General features: G+C 36.2%; 1 protein-coding gene across 5 annotated transcripts in view; it reads left to right on the top strand.

The window, feature by feature from the left end:
- The window catches only part of LOC121422183 (myosin-10-like), a 72,504-nt gene that overhangs the window by 39,034 nt on the left and 15,512 nt on the right, over positions 1-17,958 (top strand). For all 5 annotated transcript variants that reach the window (XR_005971129.1, XM_041617067.1, XM_041617066.1 and 2 more), the window contains 16 exons: positions 816-930; positions 7,091-7,246; positions 7,723-7,871; positions 8,441-8,585; positions 9,109-9,321; positions 9,638-9,844; positions 10,362-10,619; positions 11,127-11,294; positions 11,940-12,107; positions 12,575-12,700; positions 13,555-13,767; positions 14,510-14,671; positions 15,387-15,515; positions 15,719-15,931; positions 16,406-16,489; positions 17,357-17,481. Coding sequence is in view for 4 of the 5 variants with exons in the window: in XM_041617067.1 (XP_041473001.1) it covers positions 816-930; positions 7,091-7,246; positions 7,723-7,871; positions 8,441-8,585; positions 9,109-9,321; positions 9,638-9,844; positions 10,362-10,619; positions 11,127-11,294; positions 11,940-12,107; positions 12,575-12,700; positions 13,555-13,767; positions 14,510-14,671; positions 15,387-15,515; positions 15,719-15,931; positions 16,406-16,489; positions 17,357-17,481 (2,631 nt within the window). In the remaining variant the exon portion in view is untranslated. The remainder of the gene's footprint in view (positions 1-815; positions 931-7,090; positions 7,247-7,722; positions 7,872-8,440; positions 8,586-9,108; positions 9,322-9,637; positions 9,845-10,361; positions 10,620-11,126; positions 11,295-11,939; positions 12,108-12,574; positions 12,701-13,554; positions 13,768-14,509; positions 14,672-15,386; positions 15,516-15,718; positions 15,932-16,405; positions 16,490-17,356; positions 17,482-17,958) is intronic.

The raw sequence follows: 17,958 nt of genomic DNA, 5'->3' as shown, positions 1-17,958 counted from the left end.
GCAACATGAGACTTTATGTTCAGAGTTTTCCCCATGAGTTGCCAAAGGCATCATTGCATTAGCTGTCAGTGTATCAAATTTTGTTAATCAGTATTTTAGAAGAGTGCCCTCTTGTGTTGAGAAGAGTAAATTCAGTCCCAATACGTAGATAACCAAATAGCAATTTATAGATATTATTTGCAAGTACTGTTCAGAAATTAATATTGATGTATATTGTTTGTAATACACTTATTATTAGGTGTTGTAAAGAGGATATTCACCTTAATAAAACAGAGGGGGGGGGGGAGGTGGGGGAAGGCTGATTCAGTCAGGCCGCGCCTTTTATGACTTTTTTCTTTCAAGTCTTCATTATTTTAGTTCAAATTTGCGACCCCACGAGCACTCGGTGCCAAAATTAAGTAACATTTCCTAAGTGCATGTTAGACCCAAAATTGATAAAAAAACATAAATACATTGTGTTCTTATCTGGAATTCATCAATTTCTCATTATTTCTACTTTTGCTGATTAAACTCAATTAATTTCATCTTGTTAATGGTCAGAAAAAGTCGCTGAAGATTTTCCATACAAATAAAATAAAAAAAAACAACAAATTTAAAAACAAAGAAATACATAAGAATTTTAAAAGACATTGAAATATATAAGAATATTTAAAAACATTTAATTACATTTTAAAAATCCGATAATTTAGATTTTATTCTAAAGTACATTTAAACAGAATCCTACAAAGAGTCTGTGAATAAAAAATAAAGTATGGTTGTTTGGTTATCAAGTATATTTATGAATTAAAATGTGCTTTAATTTTCTTGTGTTTCAGGCTTGAAGAGGAAGAAGCTTCCAGGCAGAAGATACAACTAGAAAAGGTCCAAGCTGATGCCAGAATCAAGAAAGTAGAGGAAGATTTAGCCATCCTAGATGATTCTCATGCTAAGGTAGGACATTATTGTATTCTAGTTAGAAGTGCAATTTTATAAAATGATCAACCCCTGATTGGACATAAGAGCCTCATTTTTTATTTGTTTTTCTCTTTGTGTACTGCTCAAGACATGATTTGAGAGCATATCTACTTTTTACATGAAGTAAATAACTAGAAAGGATCCCCCCAAAAAGATTGATTTTAATGTACATGTACATACTGTATGAAATTGTCCACAAGTAGAATCAATGGCAGAAAGAGAATAGAGGAAGAAGGATAGAAAAGGAGAAAGCAAAAGGGAAGGGGGGGGGGGTGAAAGAGGAATAAAGTACTGTCAAACCGATCAAAGGAAGCTTAAAATGAGAATTTAAAGAGAATTTGCTATCATGATCATATTTGTGTTAGTTACATGTAGATGCCAAGTTCAAGTTACATATAAGACCTTGAACATGTGTCCAAAGTTTGATATTTTCTATTTGTTGACATTTTCCTTTGATACAGGTATGTGAAAACCTGTCAATGAAAACATCCAAGTACATGTATCGTGGTAAAATCATAGAAGTTCATGTCAAGCATTTTTTATTTTTGTATTTTATATATTATTGTTTATTTGCTTAAGTTTGAATGTGAATTAGTAATGAAATAATACAGTATGATATTGTTTTAAAAAGTACAAACTTAAAGAATTATTTATATGTAAACATTTGTAACAAGTTTAACATAGCCATGTATGGAGTTTCCCTTGGAGCTCATCATGAAATAATGAGAGAAAACACTTGTTGTAAAAGCATCTAATGTACATTTTAAATCATAGTTTACAAAGTGTATACGTTTGCAAGTATTTGAAGTCTAAGTTTGTCAGATTCTGTGGTTAGTATGATTTATTACAGAGATATCACCATTAATCCATGAATTACCTATGTGTCAAATATACATAGGGAATTATTCTCAGTCCTGTTTCATTAAACGTGATATCCTAAAACAAAAACTATAGAAACTGTTAATAGCCACAGGAATAGCATCATTTGATTGTCTGATGGTGAATTTGCCATATAAATTTGTTATTTATTAGGATAACAAGTCATTCTGGAGGCTGTGTCATAAAACATGTTATAATAACCGTTCAACAGCTACTGAAATCCTTCATTCTGATTGGCTAATAGTAAATTTGTTATAGAAATTTTGCATCATGAAACCTGTCCGAGGACCTGGTTGTTAATAGGCTAATAACACTGCTATATCTGTAGAATCAATTAGTAAGGTGTCTTCAAGTGTGATGAGAAACGCCTAAGTAAGACCCAATGTTTTGCTTCCCAATTGGAGGGTAGATGCCAGGCCAAGAAACAGCTGTCATATCTATGCTCTCTCGGCCATTTGGCTGTTATTGAAGCGAGGGTGATTTGTAATTTTGAGAGAAAATCCATCGAGAGGATGATATATGTGTGTCTGTAGATGTCCAAAGAAGAACTCCAGTAGAGAATGAAAATGAGGTGGAAAACGATTCGAGAGACATTTCATATCCTGCCAAATAGCAAGCATATTGACTTTGCTGTGATGTGCATGTATCATGTTCACACTCTACCAATAGACAGAGAGCAGCTTTTCATTTTTTTAAATAAATGATATACACTAATGGGGAGCAAGAAAATTACAATCGATTAAAGTCAACTTTATGGCAATTATTTGCAAATTTGCATTTGATTGCTTGCCTGATCCTTGCAATGATGCAGCAGTGAAAATCAATTTTGCTCTTTAGTTGCAATTGATATTCAATCTGAAATTTACAATTGATTTCAAATGTTTCCTTGCAACACCCCCAAAGATTGAGTTCTAAAAATGGCAATTCAACAATATGGAAATCTGTTTCTGACCGTGGCTGTTCCGTGTTTGCTTATAAGTAAAGAAGGATATTGGTAGTTCTCATCCATGGTCATTGGAAAATAATACCTTTAAAAGACCCCAATTGTAAATGGGACTACGTAGCTTTCGCATCAACAGTGATGTGCTGCGGGTCTGTTCACACATTACTAAGAAGAGGGGAAGACCACGATTCACATGTTTTGTTTTCAATCTTGCGCCTGTGTCGGGAAGCTTTGCACTTTCCAAAAATGAGATTCTGATGACAGCCTTGGAATATCGGACATGGATAGGTGGTAGCTACCAAACAATACCCACAGTGTGACCAACAATCATCATGCCAGAAGGACATGAAGTTTTACATCTGTCCTACTAATTACTCAATTTTTCAAAGGCTACATCTTCATTTAGCTCCACTCTGAGTTATTACTGTTTACCTCGGGAGTGTGATGTCAGAATTGGAAATAATCAGCCAATTTGTTGTAGTTCGGTAGGAAGGAATATTGGCAGTGATTTGATTGAGGAATCAATGTGTCTCTGACCCTGGTGTTTTTACTCTGACTTCGGAAGTGACTGAAGAGGAAGGAAGAATGTCAGAAGTTATGTTTGGCGACTTTTCAGTTTAACAAATGTACAATCGTGTATTTCTGTGATGAGTTAAACATTTTAGTAACTGAGGATAAAGCCAAGCTTTGATATTTCACTTTTAATGATATGGTTGAAAGCAAAGGATGGATATAATAATTTGCTATTAATGTAAACAACTATAATACAAACATGGATGATGACACCTCAAAGTGAAGGAATTTAATACCAACTTGGCTTCAGAATCGCGATGACATCACGCCTTTATGATGAAAATCAGGAGGCAGAAAGGTTGACTTTGAGTCTAGAAGGAAGGAAATGAATTCCTCCCGTAGAATATCTGTAAAGCTTTCAGAGTGATTGTGGGCAAGGACAACGTTGTTATTGAAATGGAATCAGTAAGTGGCAATGGAGTGGTGGATTCTCTCCCTACCTGTTTCGTTATTGGAGCGAGTGTTTTGGGATGTACTCCTGGCAGCCATCGCATTGCTTGTGCTCTTCCCCCAAAGAGTTGAGTAAAATAGCAGTGTAGAAAGTATTTATTCAATGAGATATTTTGTCATGATGAATGATTGGAATGGAGAGGAGAGAAATTATTAATGGAGGAGAGATGAAGGCACAAAGGAAAGAACTGAAGTAGGAGCTAAGGGATGGGGGAGGAGGTGGAGGAGAAAGAAGAAGATAAAGAAGAAGGGAGATAAGGAGAAAAGGAAGATGAAGGGAAAGAAGGAGAAAAGGAAGATGACGGGAAAGAAGGAGAAAAGGAAGATGACGGGAAAGAAGGAGTGAAGGATGAGGAAAAGAAGGAGGTAGAGGATGGAGAGGGAGGGGAGGAGGAGACAGAGAAGGAGGAGGAGGAGAAGAAAAAGAAGTGGAAGTAGGAATGGAAAGATAAAGGAGAGAGAATGAAGGTGTTTTTTTTCTTTCTTTTGCTATAGAATTTGTTTCTTTGTTTTGGTAGCAGCGAACGTCATCACAAAATGATGATGGTAATAAAAAGAATTATGGTTGTAATAATGATTATAAAATAATAATTTGTGACCTTTCATCTTTTGATATAAGCAAAGGCATGTCACATAACGTTACCAATAAAATCGATGAAAATTGATTTTCATGTTTGTATTCAGGGTAATTAATTAAATTTCCTCCACTTTACAAATCGGTTTGAAAATATAACCAATAAATCGTTCATTAAATTATGATAAAATTGTTCCTAAATGGTATTCAGCTGAGATTGAGATTGAGAGGTATGGCCTTCACCTGCTTTTAGTATTCATCCTCCTTCACTCTATTTAAGTATACATCTATGGATGTTAGTTTCTGGTCTAATGGGCCTAATATATCAATTTTCCACCGCTGAGGATAACAAGGATATGCAATATTGGTATAGATAACTGCCCAAAATTAATTAGATTAGAGCCATTTATTACAGCTGCGTGTTTATGGCTGATTTGTGTGTACAGTTGGAGGAACAACATCATCGTTTCTAATAATATGTCTTCAGAGTGCAATGTCGCAAGCAGAGAATGTATATAAAATGACATTTCATTTTCTTTTTGATTTCATATATCTTTTTTCTATTCAAAACAGGGTGGTTTAGAGTTCATTGTGTGTTATACTGTTTTGTATTCAGAGGAAATGTAATCCAAATTGATGAAGAACTAGATGTTAGTGCATGATCTGTCGTATTGAATCAGAGACAACTACGCATCAAGCAGAATCATATATATATTCCTGAAAAATGACAGTTTAGAAATGGCAGATGCTTTCACCGCGGAGCCAGACTTCAAAGTGCAGCTGAATCTTCGGACAGTGGCTTACTTCATTTGGCTCAATTCTGCGTATATTCATCACGGTGATGTACTGCTCCCGTGCAGTAATTGCAGGGACTCCTGTTTTCCAATTAAGGTTCAATTTGAGGTACTATCCTCGGTCAGTCCAGAGTGAGATTGGCCATGGTTTGGGTTGGTTTGTTGGGAAAGTGAGACTGGGGGGTTTCATATCTTTGAGCTAAATCCTGTGGTGAGGTATGGTGGATGGGGTTGTGTCTCTCCACCGCTCGTAAGAAGGATAGAAGGAAGGATAAAAGGAAGGATCGGAGGAAGGATAGGAAGAAGATGAAGGATATTCCGGCAGAAGATCAGGAGGTATATTTTCCTCTGTGTGTTTTTATTTTTTTAACTTCATAAAGATTCATCTTAAATTCTATTGTAGGTTCATACACCTGTGTGATATATTTTAAATTGATCAATATTTGGGGTTTTTTTTGCAGATGGGTTGAAAGGACATGACTTTTAGTTTATATTTTATTTTATGTATATTTTATGTATGAATGGAACTTCATGGACATAAACATTTGTTGTAACAATAATAATGTTGTGAATTGTATAGGTCATAAAACAATTGATGAGAGATTATATTGGGAGCTACCAGTGCACTTAGAAAATACCCATTGATATTTTGGTAGCTCTGTTTATTTGATTACATGTACATTTATTTGTAAAATGTAGAAATATAATTAATTGTCAATACTGTCAATGTACTAAGTACCATTTTTAACAAAGTCATTGAAGCACCATTATTGGTAATTGTTGTTAGGTTTAATAGAGTATCATTCAATTCAATAAATTAATGAGAGATATAAAGCCAGGCAGAGCCTATGTTAATGTTTTGATGTTCCTGAAATTGTATTTTTAGAGACATTTTTTTCTGCCCAATCTTTATTACTGTGTTGGATGGACTATTCATTTATTGAGATTAAGATGTGAGTTGAATATTAAAGCCTGATTACAATTTATTTTGTCATATCAAGTTGATAAAAATTTATCTAACTTGATGAACATAACCTTTTTGCTTGAATTTTTTACCACTTTCAAATGAGTATAATTGTTTTGACATTGGAATCTGTTTAGTTAAAAGTATGTTTTTTCATTGCCGTAAATAATTTAAACTCCTACATGTATATGAAGTGGCAAGGTATAAACAACTGCAGAGGTATGTTTTTGTCAAGCAATATCAGTTTTGTGATATGCTTATGAAGTAAATGATTCAAATGTTTTTTTTATGTGTGCTCATGCTTATTGCTTGGCTATTACAGAACCTATGAATGGTTTAATATTTCTTTGAAAATTACCCTTCCCTGTTGTGGGTCATACAGGGTATCAAAGAATATTATTTGGAAAATAATGTTCATTACATAAAAGAGATGATAGGGACAAGGTATTTTATGATAATGCAGCTATCTGACCCAAAAGAATGGCAATTTACTGATGCTCTTTGTTGTTCAAAATCATTGGGTTCAATCCCTTGTTAGGAATAAGAAACAAGAATGTACGTAATTTAGTTTTTCTGATGTGTATCAATCAGATCTTACTATTTTTTCCGTGGACCAACCTATAACGTCTCCATCAGAAAGACATTACCAAGGCTCAAATCTCAAACCTCTGCATCAATCTGTAAACTTCCTCCACATAGCTTGTATTGCAGGAATAAGAAAGATCCCATATGTTGCTGAATTTATCTTCAAAGATATGTTGAAATCATTTTTAAAAATATCTCTTTATTCCTACTCCTAGAGCCATGGATTTGTTGTTTTAGTATTGTTAAGCTCCATTGCAGCACATTACTAAAGTTTTATGCTACATGTATGTCCAATTAGTATGATACTTTTTTATATTCTACATGTATAAGAGCGGTGTTTTTCAAATTCGATGTTGTGTCTTTATTGTGTTTAGTTGTTGAAAGACAAGAAGATCGTTGATGAGAAGCTCTCGGAGGTGTCTGCCACGTTGACCGAGGAGGAAGAGAAGAGCAAGGGTCTGATGAAACTCAAGGCTCGCCATGAATCAAGCATCGGAGAACTTGAAGACAAGATTCGCAAAGATGAGAAGGTGAGAGAATTGGGAAAATTATAGCAGTTATAGCAACAGATATGATGTTGATAGAAATGTTGTTTTTTATGATACTGTTGGTGGTAGTGGTGTTGATGATTATGATGATGATGATGGTGATGCTGTTGATGGTTGTGATGACAGTGGTGGTGATGATGATTATGATGATGATGATAGTGGTGGTGATGATGATGATGGTGATGACGAAGTTAATGATGAAAATGTTAATGTTTACGGTAATGATGACGTTTAGTAAATTGCTAATATTAGTCATTATGATTTCATTGGTGATGTGTATGTTTTTTATGGCATTGATGTTGATGATTTGGATGGTATTTATGATAATAACATTAATGTTGCTGATGGATGAGAATATCAAGGTCCTGTAAATTTGTCTAATTATGCCTTGAACTGATGGGTTGGTATAAAAAAAAAATAGCTTTAAGATATTTAACTGGTCTTTTATTTCTTTCTAGCTACGTAATGATTTGGAGCGTCACAAGCGCAAGCTTGAAACTGAGACAGAAGATCTAAGGGAGCAGCTTAATGAGCTTCGTCAAGAGATCGTAGAACTGAGGGCGCTACTTGCAAGGAAAGAAGAAGAGCTCAATGCTGCCCTGGCTCGGTAAGTAAAGGTGTAATTGTCATACAAGTGTGGATATTCTTATTTTAAAAAGAGAGACCAGTGGAAGGACGAAGGGATATATTTCAATTCAAGTAAATGTTTATTTTCGTGCAACTTAACATATTAAGGATCAACTGGTCACATACTTTTGTCCCATTCATAATGAGATTGGAAGTTATATTTTAATACAGGGAAGAAGTGCAAAGTGGTGGATGGGGGCTAGGGGCAAAGATTTGCGAGTGATCCGGTCAACCACAGTCATGTGATGAGAGCAACACCAACATCTAACATGCATGTTCGTCAAATTTTTTTCTTGATATTCATTGTCATGGCAATTAAATGTGCTTATCTTTTCTTTTTTACCAATGATGTTGTGAAAATGTCATTTAGGAAAAAAATTATGACATTGATGGATTTCCATAATGTTGAGGTTGATTGGATCAATCACAATTTCTTGAAAGTTGGGACCTTGGGCACCTGTGTTCAACAGGGACAAAAAGAACAGGATTTAACACTCGACTTTTGCCTGACTGATTGGTGTCATGTTTCCCCCTTCTGTTCTTTCTCAGCATCGATGATGAGGTGACCCAGAAGAACCAGCTTCAGAAGCAGGAGCGTGAGCTCCGTAATCAGTTGACCGAGCTCCAGGAGGATCTAGACGCTGAGAAGGATGCTCGCTCCAGGGCTGAAAAGAACAAGAGGGATCTCAATGAGGTCAGTATTCAAAGCATTGGCTAGAGCTTTGCGAAAAGCCGTCATAAAAGATTCTCAAACCAAGATGAATCATGTGTATGAGTACATGTATTACAACTTGAAAAACATTTTAATGTAACTATATGTCCATGGCAATCTTTGTAAAAAAATGTAGTCAGTTGTAGATTAAGTGTATCTTCCTTTTTCTGAATATGCCATCCACTTCCATATCTGATGCACTTTTCACAAATTCACCATCATCCTTTCTCAAAATGTGGGGCATCATCCATCTTCAACCATGGTTACCACCTTGACAACAGTTACTTCCCAGCCCAGCCTTTCCATGAGCTTGCCTGTGTTCTTGTAATCAGCTGAGCATTTGTTTATGAAACAGATAGTTGATGATTTTCACTGTCTATTGTCATCAGCTCCAGCAAATCTCTGAATCTGATTGGCTGAGTGTATATTAGTCAGTCGATATGACTTTTCATGAAACTTGGGTCAGATGAAGCAACACTACATATATTTTGTATCTGAATCACAGGAACTGGAGGCGATCAAATCCGAGCTGATGGATTCTATCGACAACACCGCAGCTGCCCAGGACCTGAGGAACCGCAGAGAAAACGAGCTTCAGGACATAAAGAAGCAGCTAGAGGAGGGCAGCAGATCACACGAGCAGACCATACAAGATCTCCGTCACAAGCACAACAGTGCCATCGAACAGCTCAATGACCAATTGGATAACGTTAAGAAGGTACGCGTACAAACTGAACCAGGGTGGTTATTCACAAAGATTTAAGTGTGACCTAAGAGTTGTAAAAATAGCAATTTGTCTGCTCATAATATCTGACCAGAGGCAGCAAAAAGTGATTATCATTACAATAGCATATTTCGTTTGATTCTTGCCAGGAAGTCTGTAGTTAGGTAGGTATCTTTTTTCTACATTCTGCAAGAAAATAATCTAATGAAGCTTATGTCTGATATATTTTATCCCTGTAGCATCAATGTGGCTAAATAGGAAATGTGTTGGATGGTCTCTTGTATCAAATTATTATAATTTTTTTGATCAGTCCAAATCATCTTTGGAGAAGAACAAGGCCAGTTTGGAGAGCAACAACTCTGAACTGAACAACGATCTCAAGCAAGCCACCCAAGCCAAGCAAGAATCGGAAAGGAAGAGAAAGACCCTGGAAGCACAACTAGCTGAACTGAACGTCAGGCTACAGGAAACCGAGAGAGCAAAGACAGATTCACAGGAGAAGGCCTCTAAACTTCAAGTACCCTATACATTTTTTTCTTTATCAAATCATATTTGCTTCAAAATATCTTTCTACCAAATAAAATGTAACATAACATAAAATACTATGATTATATTCATAACATGAATAATGATACAACAATGTGTGATTTAATTGTAAGCATAATCAAAATCATACATTTACAGCAAAATTTCTCCATCGACTATCAAACGATACAAATTCATTATTTTCAACAAGAATATAATGTTCAACAGAACGGTGTTAATTTAACATAGATTTGAAAGAATTTAATGATAATGTTTTTTTATGTGTTTGAGAATATGTAAATTGCTTTTATTATTGTAACATATGAATGATGTTAGATTTATTTATTGCACACAGCAGTCTTACAGCTGAATTTGGTACAGTTATATCAATATTGATAGTTTTCAATGTACAAAAAAATAATAGAAAAATGAATTATTCTTGCAGATTTGAGGAGTAAAAGATAAATCTCGACCTAATATAAGCTCTTGGTTTATTTCCTATCCATTAGAATGAAGTAGAGAGCCTGAATACCGTCCTGGAGGAAACAGAGAGCAAGGCTTCAAAGGCCACATCATCATCCAACTCCTTGATGGGTCAGCTGACAGAGATGCAGGAGAGCCTTAACGAGGAGACCAGGCAGAAGCTAGAGTTCAATTCCAAACTGAGAGCTATGGAGGCTGAGAAAGAGCAAATACAGGAGCAATTAGAGGAAGAGGAACAGGCCAGGAGCAATGCTTTGAGACAGATCTCAACCCTGCAGATGCAGGTAAGAAACAGCTACCCCCCTCCCTTTCTCTCTCTGCCCCCCTTCCCTTCTCTCTATGTCCCCATAGTCTTGTTCAGTCCAGAGTGAGACAATCACTAACTTATGTCAATAGACCTTATGGGTATGATGTCTAATCTCACAGCGCCCTCTCACAGAGGATATAGGAATATATGTAAACACAGAGATGTGCCAGCCGCAGATCACCAACACATTCAAAGCAATGGCTTCAGCCTCTAAGATGACGATGCAATGACGTCAATGCTCAATTAAATATTGCTCAAATTTGTGCTGCCAATATTCATGATAAATTGAAAATATGGCCTTTACTGACAAAACTTCTTTTTTCTTTACAAAACACATTCGTAGGGCATATTTTCTGTATAGTAGCACAAGGTGAAAAATGAAAAAGAGCATGATAATGAGCATCAAGGTCAGTCATGATTGTTGATGGGCTTGACTAAAACTCTACCAATGACCTTCCTGTGTTTGCTGTGTCTTGTTTAATAGGTATCTGATCTGAAGAAGAAGGTTGAGGACGATTCCAACTCTCTGGACCAAGCAGAAGAATACCGCAAGAAGATGTCCAAGGAACTGGAGGCCATGAACAACACCAACGAGGAACTCAAGCTGGCTTCGGACAAACTGGAGAAGACTAAGAAGAGGCTACAGGCTGAGGTAAAGTATGGATGGGATGCATTGAAAGGTTGGGTTAATGCATATGTTTCATAATATATCGGTGCAAGCTGTGCCGTCACTGTGTCATCACTCTGCTTTCATCCTGAGGGAATGGTTGACTGTTGAACCAAACAACATGCATTTATCATCCTGATTCTTTTTCTCAGATCTGACTGCTTTCCTTGAGTTTGATTGGCTGAGAAGCACAATTCCAACAGTAACTGTCCGATAATACGTCCCACAAGTCCTTCCATGAATTCTCCCCTAATGTTCAAATGATCTACATTTCAAACTTCTTACATTACATATAGTAATAATAATAGTGATGAAAATAGAGGGTATTTATTAATTACACAAATCCACCTTGTTAGGTGCTCAAGGCGCTCCTCCATTTTCCAGTCTAAGCTAGGCTACTGATATCGGTGCTCAGAGCTTTTTGAGAAACTACTTCCTGCCAGTACTCAATGCCTCGCCTGGGTTGAGTGCAGCGCATAGTGGATCGATTACTCGCTGAAGGAAATTACGCCAAGGCTGGGATTGAAACCAACGATTGTATGTTTCAAAGTCCGGAGACCAATGCACTGGGCTACCACGCTCAGCTAATCTAATGATATATGTATCTTTGATTGTTTGTGATGATTATAGCTTGATGACGTGACTCTGAACATGGAGAGGGAGAAGGCCAGCGTCACGGCTCTGGAGAAGAAGCAGAGGAAGTTTGACAGCATGCTCAATGATGAGAAAGCCGAGAAGGAACGCATCATTCAGGAACTTGACGAGAGATCAAAGGAATGTCGTGACAAAGAAACCAAGGTAGGATGTCGACCATAGACCAAATATTCCAAGGCCAGTGCCAAGGTTCATATTCATTTGGTCTACAAGTGGTTGGTTTACTTCTTAGATACCACATGGGCTAAACCCACTTGGTCTAATTGCCATTTGGTCTACACAACACTTGTCTAATTCCCCCTTATTTTACTTATGATAATGCTCAGATTTTCTCTTTGTCAGCTTATTATTTTTATTATTTGGAGCAGACTAATCACTCAACCGAATCATTCGGCAATGACCAAACTCTTGTTAGATCATAGATTGATACATGTAGCTCTTTGCAATAGCTGTGCTGTTTAGTTCATGTGCGCATCTTGAGGGTCCAAGATTTAACATTCGACCTGTCTAAATAATCGCATTATAATTTTTTGATCAAATTTAGTATCGTAGGTAGAGGGATTGATGTGTGAACCATCCACTAACGCTTTGTGTTTCATATTTTTCTTTAGCTGATGAATCTTAACCGAGAGTTTGAGGAACTCCAAGAAAGCTTACAGGAGAGTGAGAGAGTACGCAAGACACAGAGTGCTGAGCTGGATGAACTCGTCTCATCAAAGGACGATGTCGGCAAGAATGTGAGTAGTATAGAAATAATACACATCATGATGCCCTCTCTGAGTTTGGTAAATTTGTCTTGTGTAAAAACACCAGTAATAGTGTAGGTAATCAAACTGATTTTCTGTATTTAGTTATAAAATGTTTGAATTTGCATAGTGCAACAATTAATCATGAATGGAAGAGCCTCAAAATAAAGAAGGAAGATATCGTATACAAAAATAGAAAATAAGATTAAGATAAGATATTTAGAGATAAAAAAAATCAGCATAGTCTCTTTTGCCTTTTACATCCATGGGCTTGAAAAGACCTAACAAAAATGTTAAGGTGTTTTGGATAAACATTTTGTCATATATTTTGACATGTAGTGTTAATGTGGTAGGTAGTGTTTATATTTTTATGTTTATATAACTATGTTTGCATGATCCTAGATTTGTGAGATTTTCCCACTACTTATAAACAAATTGAATATATGACAAGTGTAAATTAGTAATAAAACAATTTTTATGAGTCTCTGTTTTTTAAATTTTAATATTAAATAAAGTCTGTCTAAAGCATTGTTACAGGGTTATTTGTATGAATTAGACTAAAGTTTTATGTGACATTTTCATTTTACAAAAATATAGCAGTCTTTGAATATGTTTTCAGCTGTTAAAATTTACATTTGGCATTTTTTCAGCCGTTAGAGTTCGAATTGGCCTGTAGTGCCTTTTTCTCTGCAAATGTATTTATTCAAAATACCCCTCTGAACACCTTCTCTACAGTCTTAGTGACTGGATTTTAGGACGCTACTGACAATAATTGTATCTCGACATTTTCAGCCCACTCCGTGCCTGAGAAAGGGTTTTATATGAATATATTCATCTCCTGTTAGGTTCATGAGCTTGAAAAGGCCAAGAAGTCTTTGGAGACCCAGATTGAAGAGATGCGTACTCAGATGGAAGAACTGGAAGATGAGCTCCAAGCCACTGAGGATGCCAAGCTACGTCTAGAGGTCAATCTCCAGGCTGCGAAGGCTAACTTTGAAAGAGATTCATCATCAAAGGAGGAACAGTCTGAGGAGAAGAGGCGTGCTCTCGTCAGACAGGTATGTAGGCGGGTTTGGTCTGCATTCGATCCCAGTCCAGTAGTCATCACAGGAGTGTTGAAAGCTTCAAATTTTGTGAGATTTCATATGTTGTTAGAAATGATTGGTGCCTTCACTGCAGTCAGGTTAACCTAACAATGTGGCAATTGGTGGTTAAGTTAGATATATGATGCTGTTGTTTGGAAGATTTACAAGTGTATATTGATATGGAATGTTATTGACCGAGATAAAAGTTGAGTTATGCCCAGGAGTGTATTAATCGTTTCTATCACCTTTATTATAGAAAATCTTTAAAAGAAGCTAAAATGCTTGAAAATATAAAAACAGTGCTTTTAATTGTTTTCACTTGAGAATTATTTCAGCATGCTAAGAGTTAAGAATTGAAAAGTCATATTATAGACTTTTTAAAACTTATTCACACACTTATAGCTCAAGCTCCCCTTCCTCCACTAGCTCCCTTCTCACCGACCACATATTGTGGTGTAGAAACTTTTATAAGTACGTATTAATGAATGTTATAATAATGATGATAATAATAATATAGGATTTGTATAGTGCACGTATTCACCTTGTTAGGTGCTCAATGCGCTCCTATTTCACCCCGGCTAAACTAGTCTACAGATTCCGGTGCTCACATCTTTTTGAGGAATAACTTCCTGCCGGTATCCATTTACCTCACCTGGGTTGAGTGCAGCACAATGTGAGTAAATTTCTTACATATGATTTTGTATACATTATGTAGCTTCGTGAGATGGAGGCTGACCTTGAGGAAGAGAGGAAACAACGAGGAAGCGCTGTTAACCAGAGGAAGAAACTTGAGATGGATCTCAAAGATCTAGAGAGTCATGTGGACGCTGCCAACAAGACCAAAGAAGATAGTGTGAGACAACTACGCAAACTTCAGGTACACAATCTTTCAAAGTTATCCCCTTTAGCAATCCTAATGAATCTTGCAATGTTTACTAATTTAGCAAGCCTCTTAATGAACTCTTTCAAAGTTTATCTGTTTCATTAACTTTTGAATGAATTTGGGGTTGAACATGATAAGCAGAAAGCTGATGTAAGATTATATTTCTGAAGATTGAATATCGTTACTGCAAAGAAGGTTATTGATATTCTCATAAAAAAGAAGAGATAATGGATCAGAATGATTTTGTTTTTCTTCAGAAGATGAAATATGACTGCCTAGTTAGAGTACAGTTTGTGCACAATATTGTGAGGAAAATACATCCCCCAGAGACAAAACAAACAAACAGCAACAAAAATACAAAATTTGATTCCATTTAGCACAATATATGTTTAACAATAATTGCAAAATGAATGTTTCTATCAGTGCCATAATTCCCCCCCCCCCCCAAATCAAATAAAATGGGATTCTGATATTTTATTGTAAAATCATAATTCTGATAACTATGGCATTGATCACCATTCTTAAGGTATTATATGATAGTAGAAAAGGAGTTATTTATTCTTCTTTACAGGTATTTGAATCTTTAACCTGTTGATTACTGAATTCTGTAATTCCCATAGGATTTATATAGGGACCTCCTGGTTCTGGTAACCAATTATTTAGTATTACAATGTTTACATTTTTTGAATGTTCCTATTTTCTTTAATAGGCTCAACTGAAAGAATACCAAGCAGATATGGAGGATGCCCGCCATGCTAGAGACGAGATCTTCCAGTCTGCAAAGGAAAATGAGCGTAAGCTTAAAGCTATGGAGACTGAACTCATGACACTACAAGAGGTATATCCACATTTTTTATTCACATGATCTTTATAATAATAATAATAGTAATGTTAATATTAATGATGAAAATATGATAATGATAAAAATCATGATAATGTTATAATAATACTGATACTAATATTAGTAGTGATTATTGAGCAATGCTGTAAACAAGTTGTTCCAGTGATGAAAACGTCTATTGCACATTGTGTTGTTAACAGGAATTGGCGATGGCTGAGCGTGCCCGTAAGCACGCCGAGATGGAGCGGGATGAGCTCCACGAAGAGATCAACAGCAACACGTCCAAGGGGTCTGCAGCTATGGACGAGAAGAGGAGGTTAGAACAGAAGCTCTCCCAGTTGGAAGAAGAGCTGGAGGATGAACAGACTATGGTGGAGAGTCTGATGGATAAAGAGAGGAAAATCACTGGACAGGTAGGAGGGGAGAGAAGAGGAAAATGAATAGGAAACGAGAGAGAGGGGGACAGAGGGGAAGGAAGAAAGGAAGGAGGGGAGGAAGGAAGAAAGAAAGATGCTGGTATGAAGTTCAGTATGTTTAGAGAGGGCAGAGTTTGGTAGATACAGAGAGGAAACCCACTGGACAGGTAGGAGAAAAGGAGAGAGAGATAATGAAGAAAGAAATAATTAGGAATGAAGTGGAGAGTAGAGTGTGAAGGAGAGTGGTAAAGCAATTAATGTGGGGGTGATATAATATGGGATATGGAAAGAAGAGATAGAAAGAGAAGAAGAGGGAATAATGAGAGTGGCATAAATTTGTGCAGATAGAGAGTTTGGACAAGTTAGCCAAAGTGATCACTTTTAATGAAATATTACAATTTATTTTGGTCCTGTCATGAAGTATTCATTCTAAAAATCCATTCAATTTTTGCAATTGATGTTTATTTGTAGATGGAGCAAATGCAGGCCGAGCTGGCATCAGAGAGGTCTTCCAATCAACGCAATGAGAATGCTAAGAATATTCTCGAAAGACAGGTAAGACATATTGACCTTCTGGGGGCCCCATGGCACAAAGCATAGCAATTGATGTGCAATCAATCGTATGATCAACTGTACGATCATTATTAAGCTTTGGGTAGTGGGTACCGTGTCATGTCGGATTGGATGTGGTTGAGGATGTGAAAAGTGAAAGGTATTTCACATTTTCAAGCGCAAAAAATTATCATGCATGCAGGATAATTCAATGAGTTTTTAAGAAGTGGACAACAGACTTCTGGATTTGCGTGTCAGTGACAACAGATATGATTTTCATGCTGATGGTCGTGATGTTGGTGGTTGTGATACATGTAGTTAGGATGTCATTTAATAACGTAGTGATGCTTAATGATGGTGATAATGATGGTGATGTTTATGACATTGATAATGATGACAGTGCTGATAGGTTACTGTGATAATGATGATGGTTATTTTGTGTTTGATGATGCTGATATTGACAATGATGTTGGTGATGGTAATGATGGTTTTATTGATGACGATGATGGTATTGGTGGTGATGATGATGATTGTTTTGTTGATAGTGACAATGGTGGTGATAATTATGATGGTATTGGTGGTGATGATGATGTTGATGGTGTCGATGATGAAGACGAGGATCATTCCTGTTATTACTATGATAATGATTGTAATAATTCATTGCTAAATAGAACAAGGATTCAAATGCTAAGAGGGCCGAGATGAAGAGTGCGAGTCGATCCAATGATATCGGTGATGATGATGTTGACGATGATGACGATGTTGATGACGATGATGTTGATGATATGATGATGGTGATGAATTTTCTTATGATTAAGATTAATATAATGATTGTAATGACTACTTGAATTCATTTTTATTGCTAAATAGAACAAGGATTTGAAAGCTAAGATGGCTGAGATGGAAAGTGCTAGTAGATCTAAATCCAAGGCTACCATCCAACAGCTTGAGAGCAAGATAGCACAGCTTGAAGACTCTCTTGATATTGAGGCTAAGTAAGCACATATTACCAAGTATTCACGTCCTGTGTGCAAGTATTAGGGCTGAGTTAAAATGTGTACAGACTGTTCAGTTGACTTGTGGAAGTATCTTTTCTACTTTTCCCAGCCAGCTTTAAAAAAAGCTGTTAAGCATTTTTCACAATGAATGTAGTGACTAAGACAATGCAAGTCATGATGTTGATAATAATATTGATAAATCATCCCAAGCCTTTGGATTGTGTTTTCATTCACAATGTGTAGATATTCTTTCTAATCCTGCATCTTTTTTTCTCAAGGCTCGATTATTTTTTCATGAAATAAAGATCTATTTTCATCCTAATGTGACACAATACACAAATATATTAAATGAATGTATTGTAAATTTGGCTAAGGATGAACAGACGTTGAGTGTAATTGAAGTGGCTATTATGCCAGGCTGTCTAAGATTGATAAATATCTGTTTTCAGTAGAAACTAGAATTAAACTCAAATC

The sequence above is a fragment of the Lytechinus variegatus genome, chromosome 10, assembly GCF_018143015.1.
Source record: "Lytechinus variegatus isolate NC3 chromosome 10, Lvar_3.0, whole genome shotgun sequence".
NCBI lineage: Eukaryota > Metazoa > Echinodermata > Echinoidea > Temnopleuroida > Toxopneustidae > Lytechinus > Lytechinus variegatus.
Note: the sequence above shows the minus strand (reverse complement) of the source record. Positions and strands in the feature narration are given on the sequence as shown.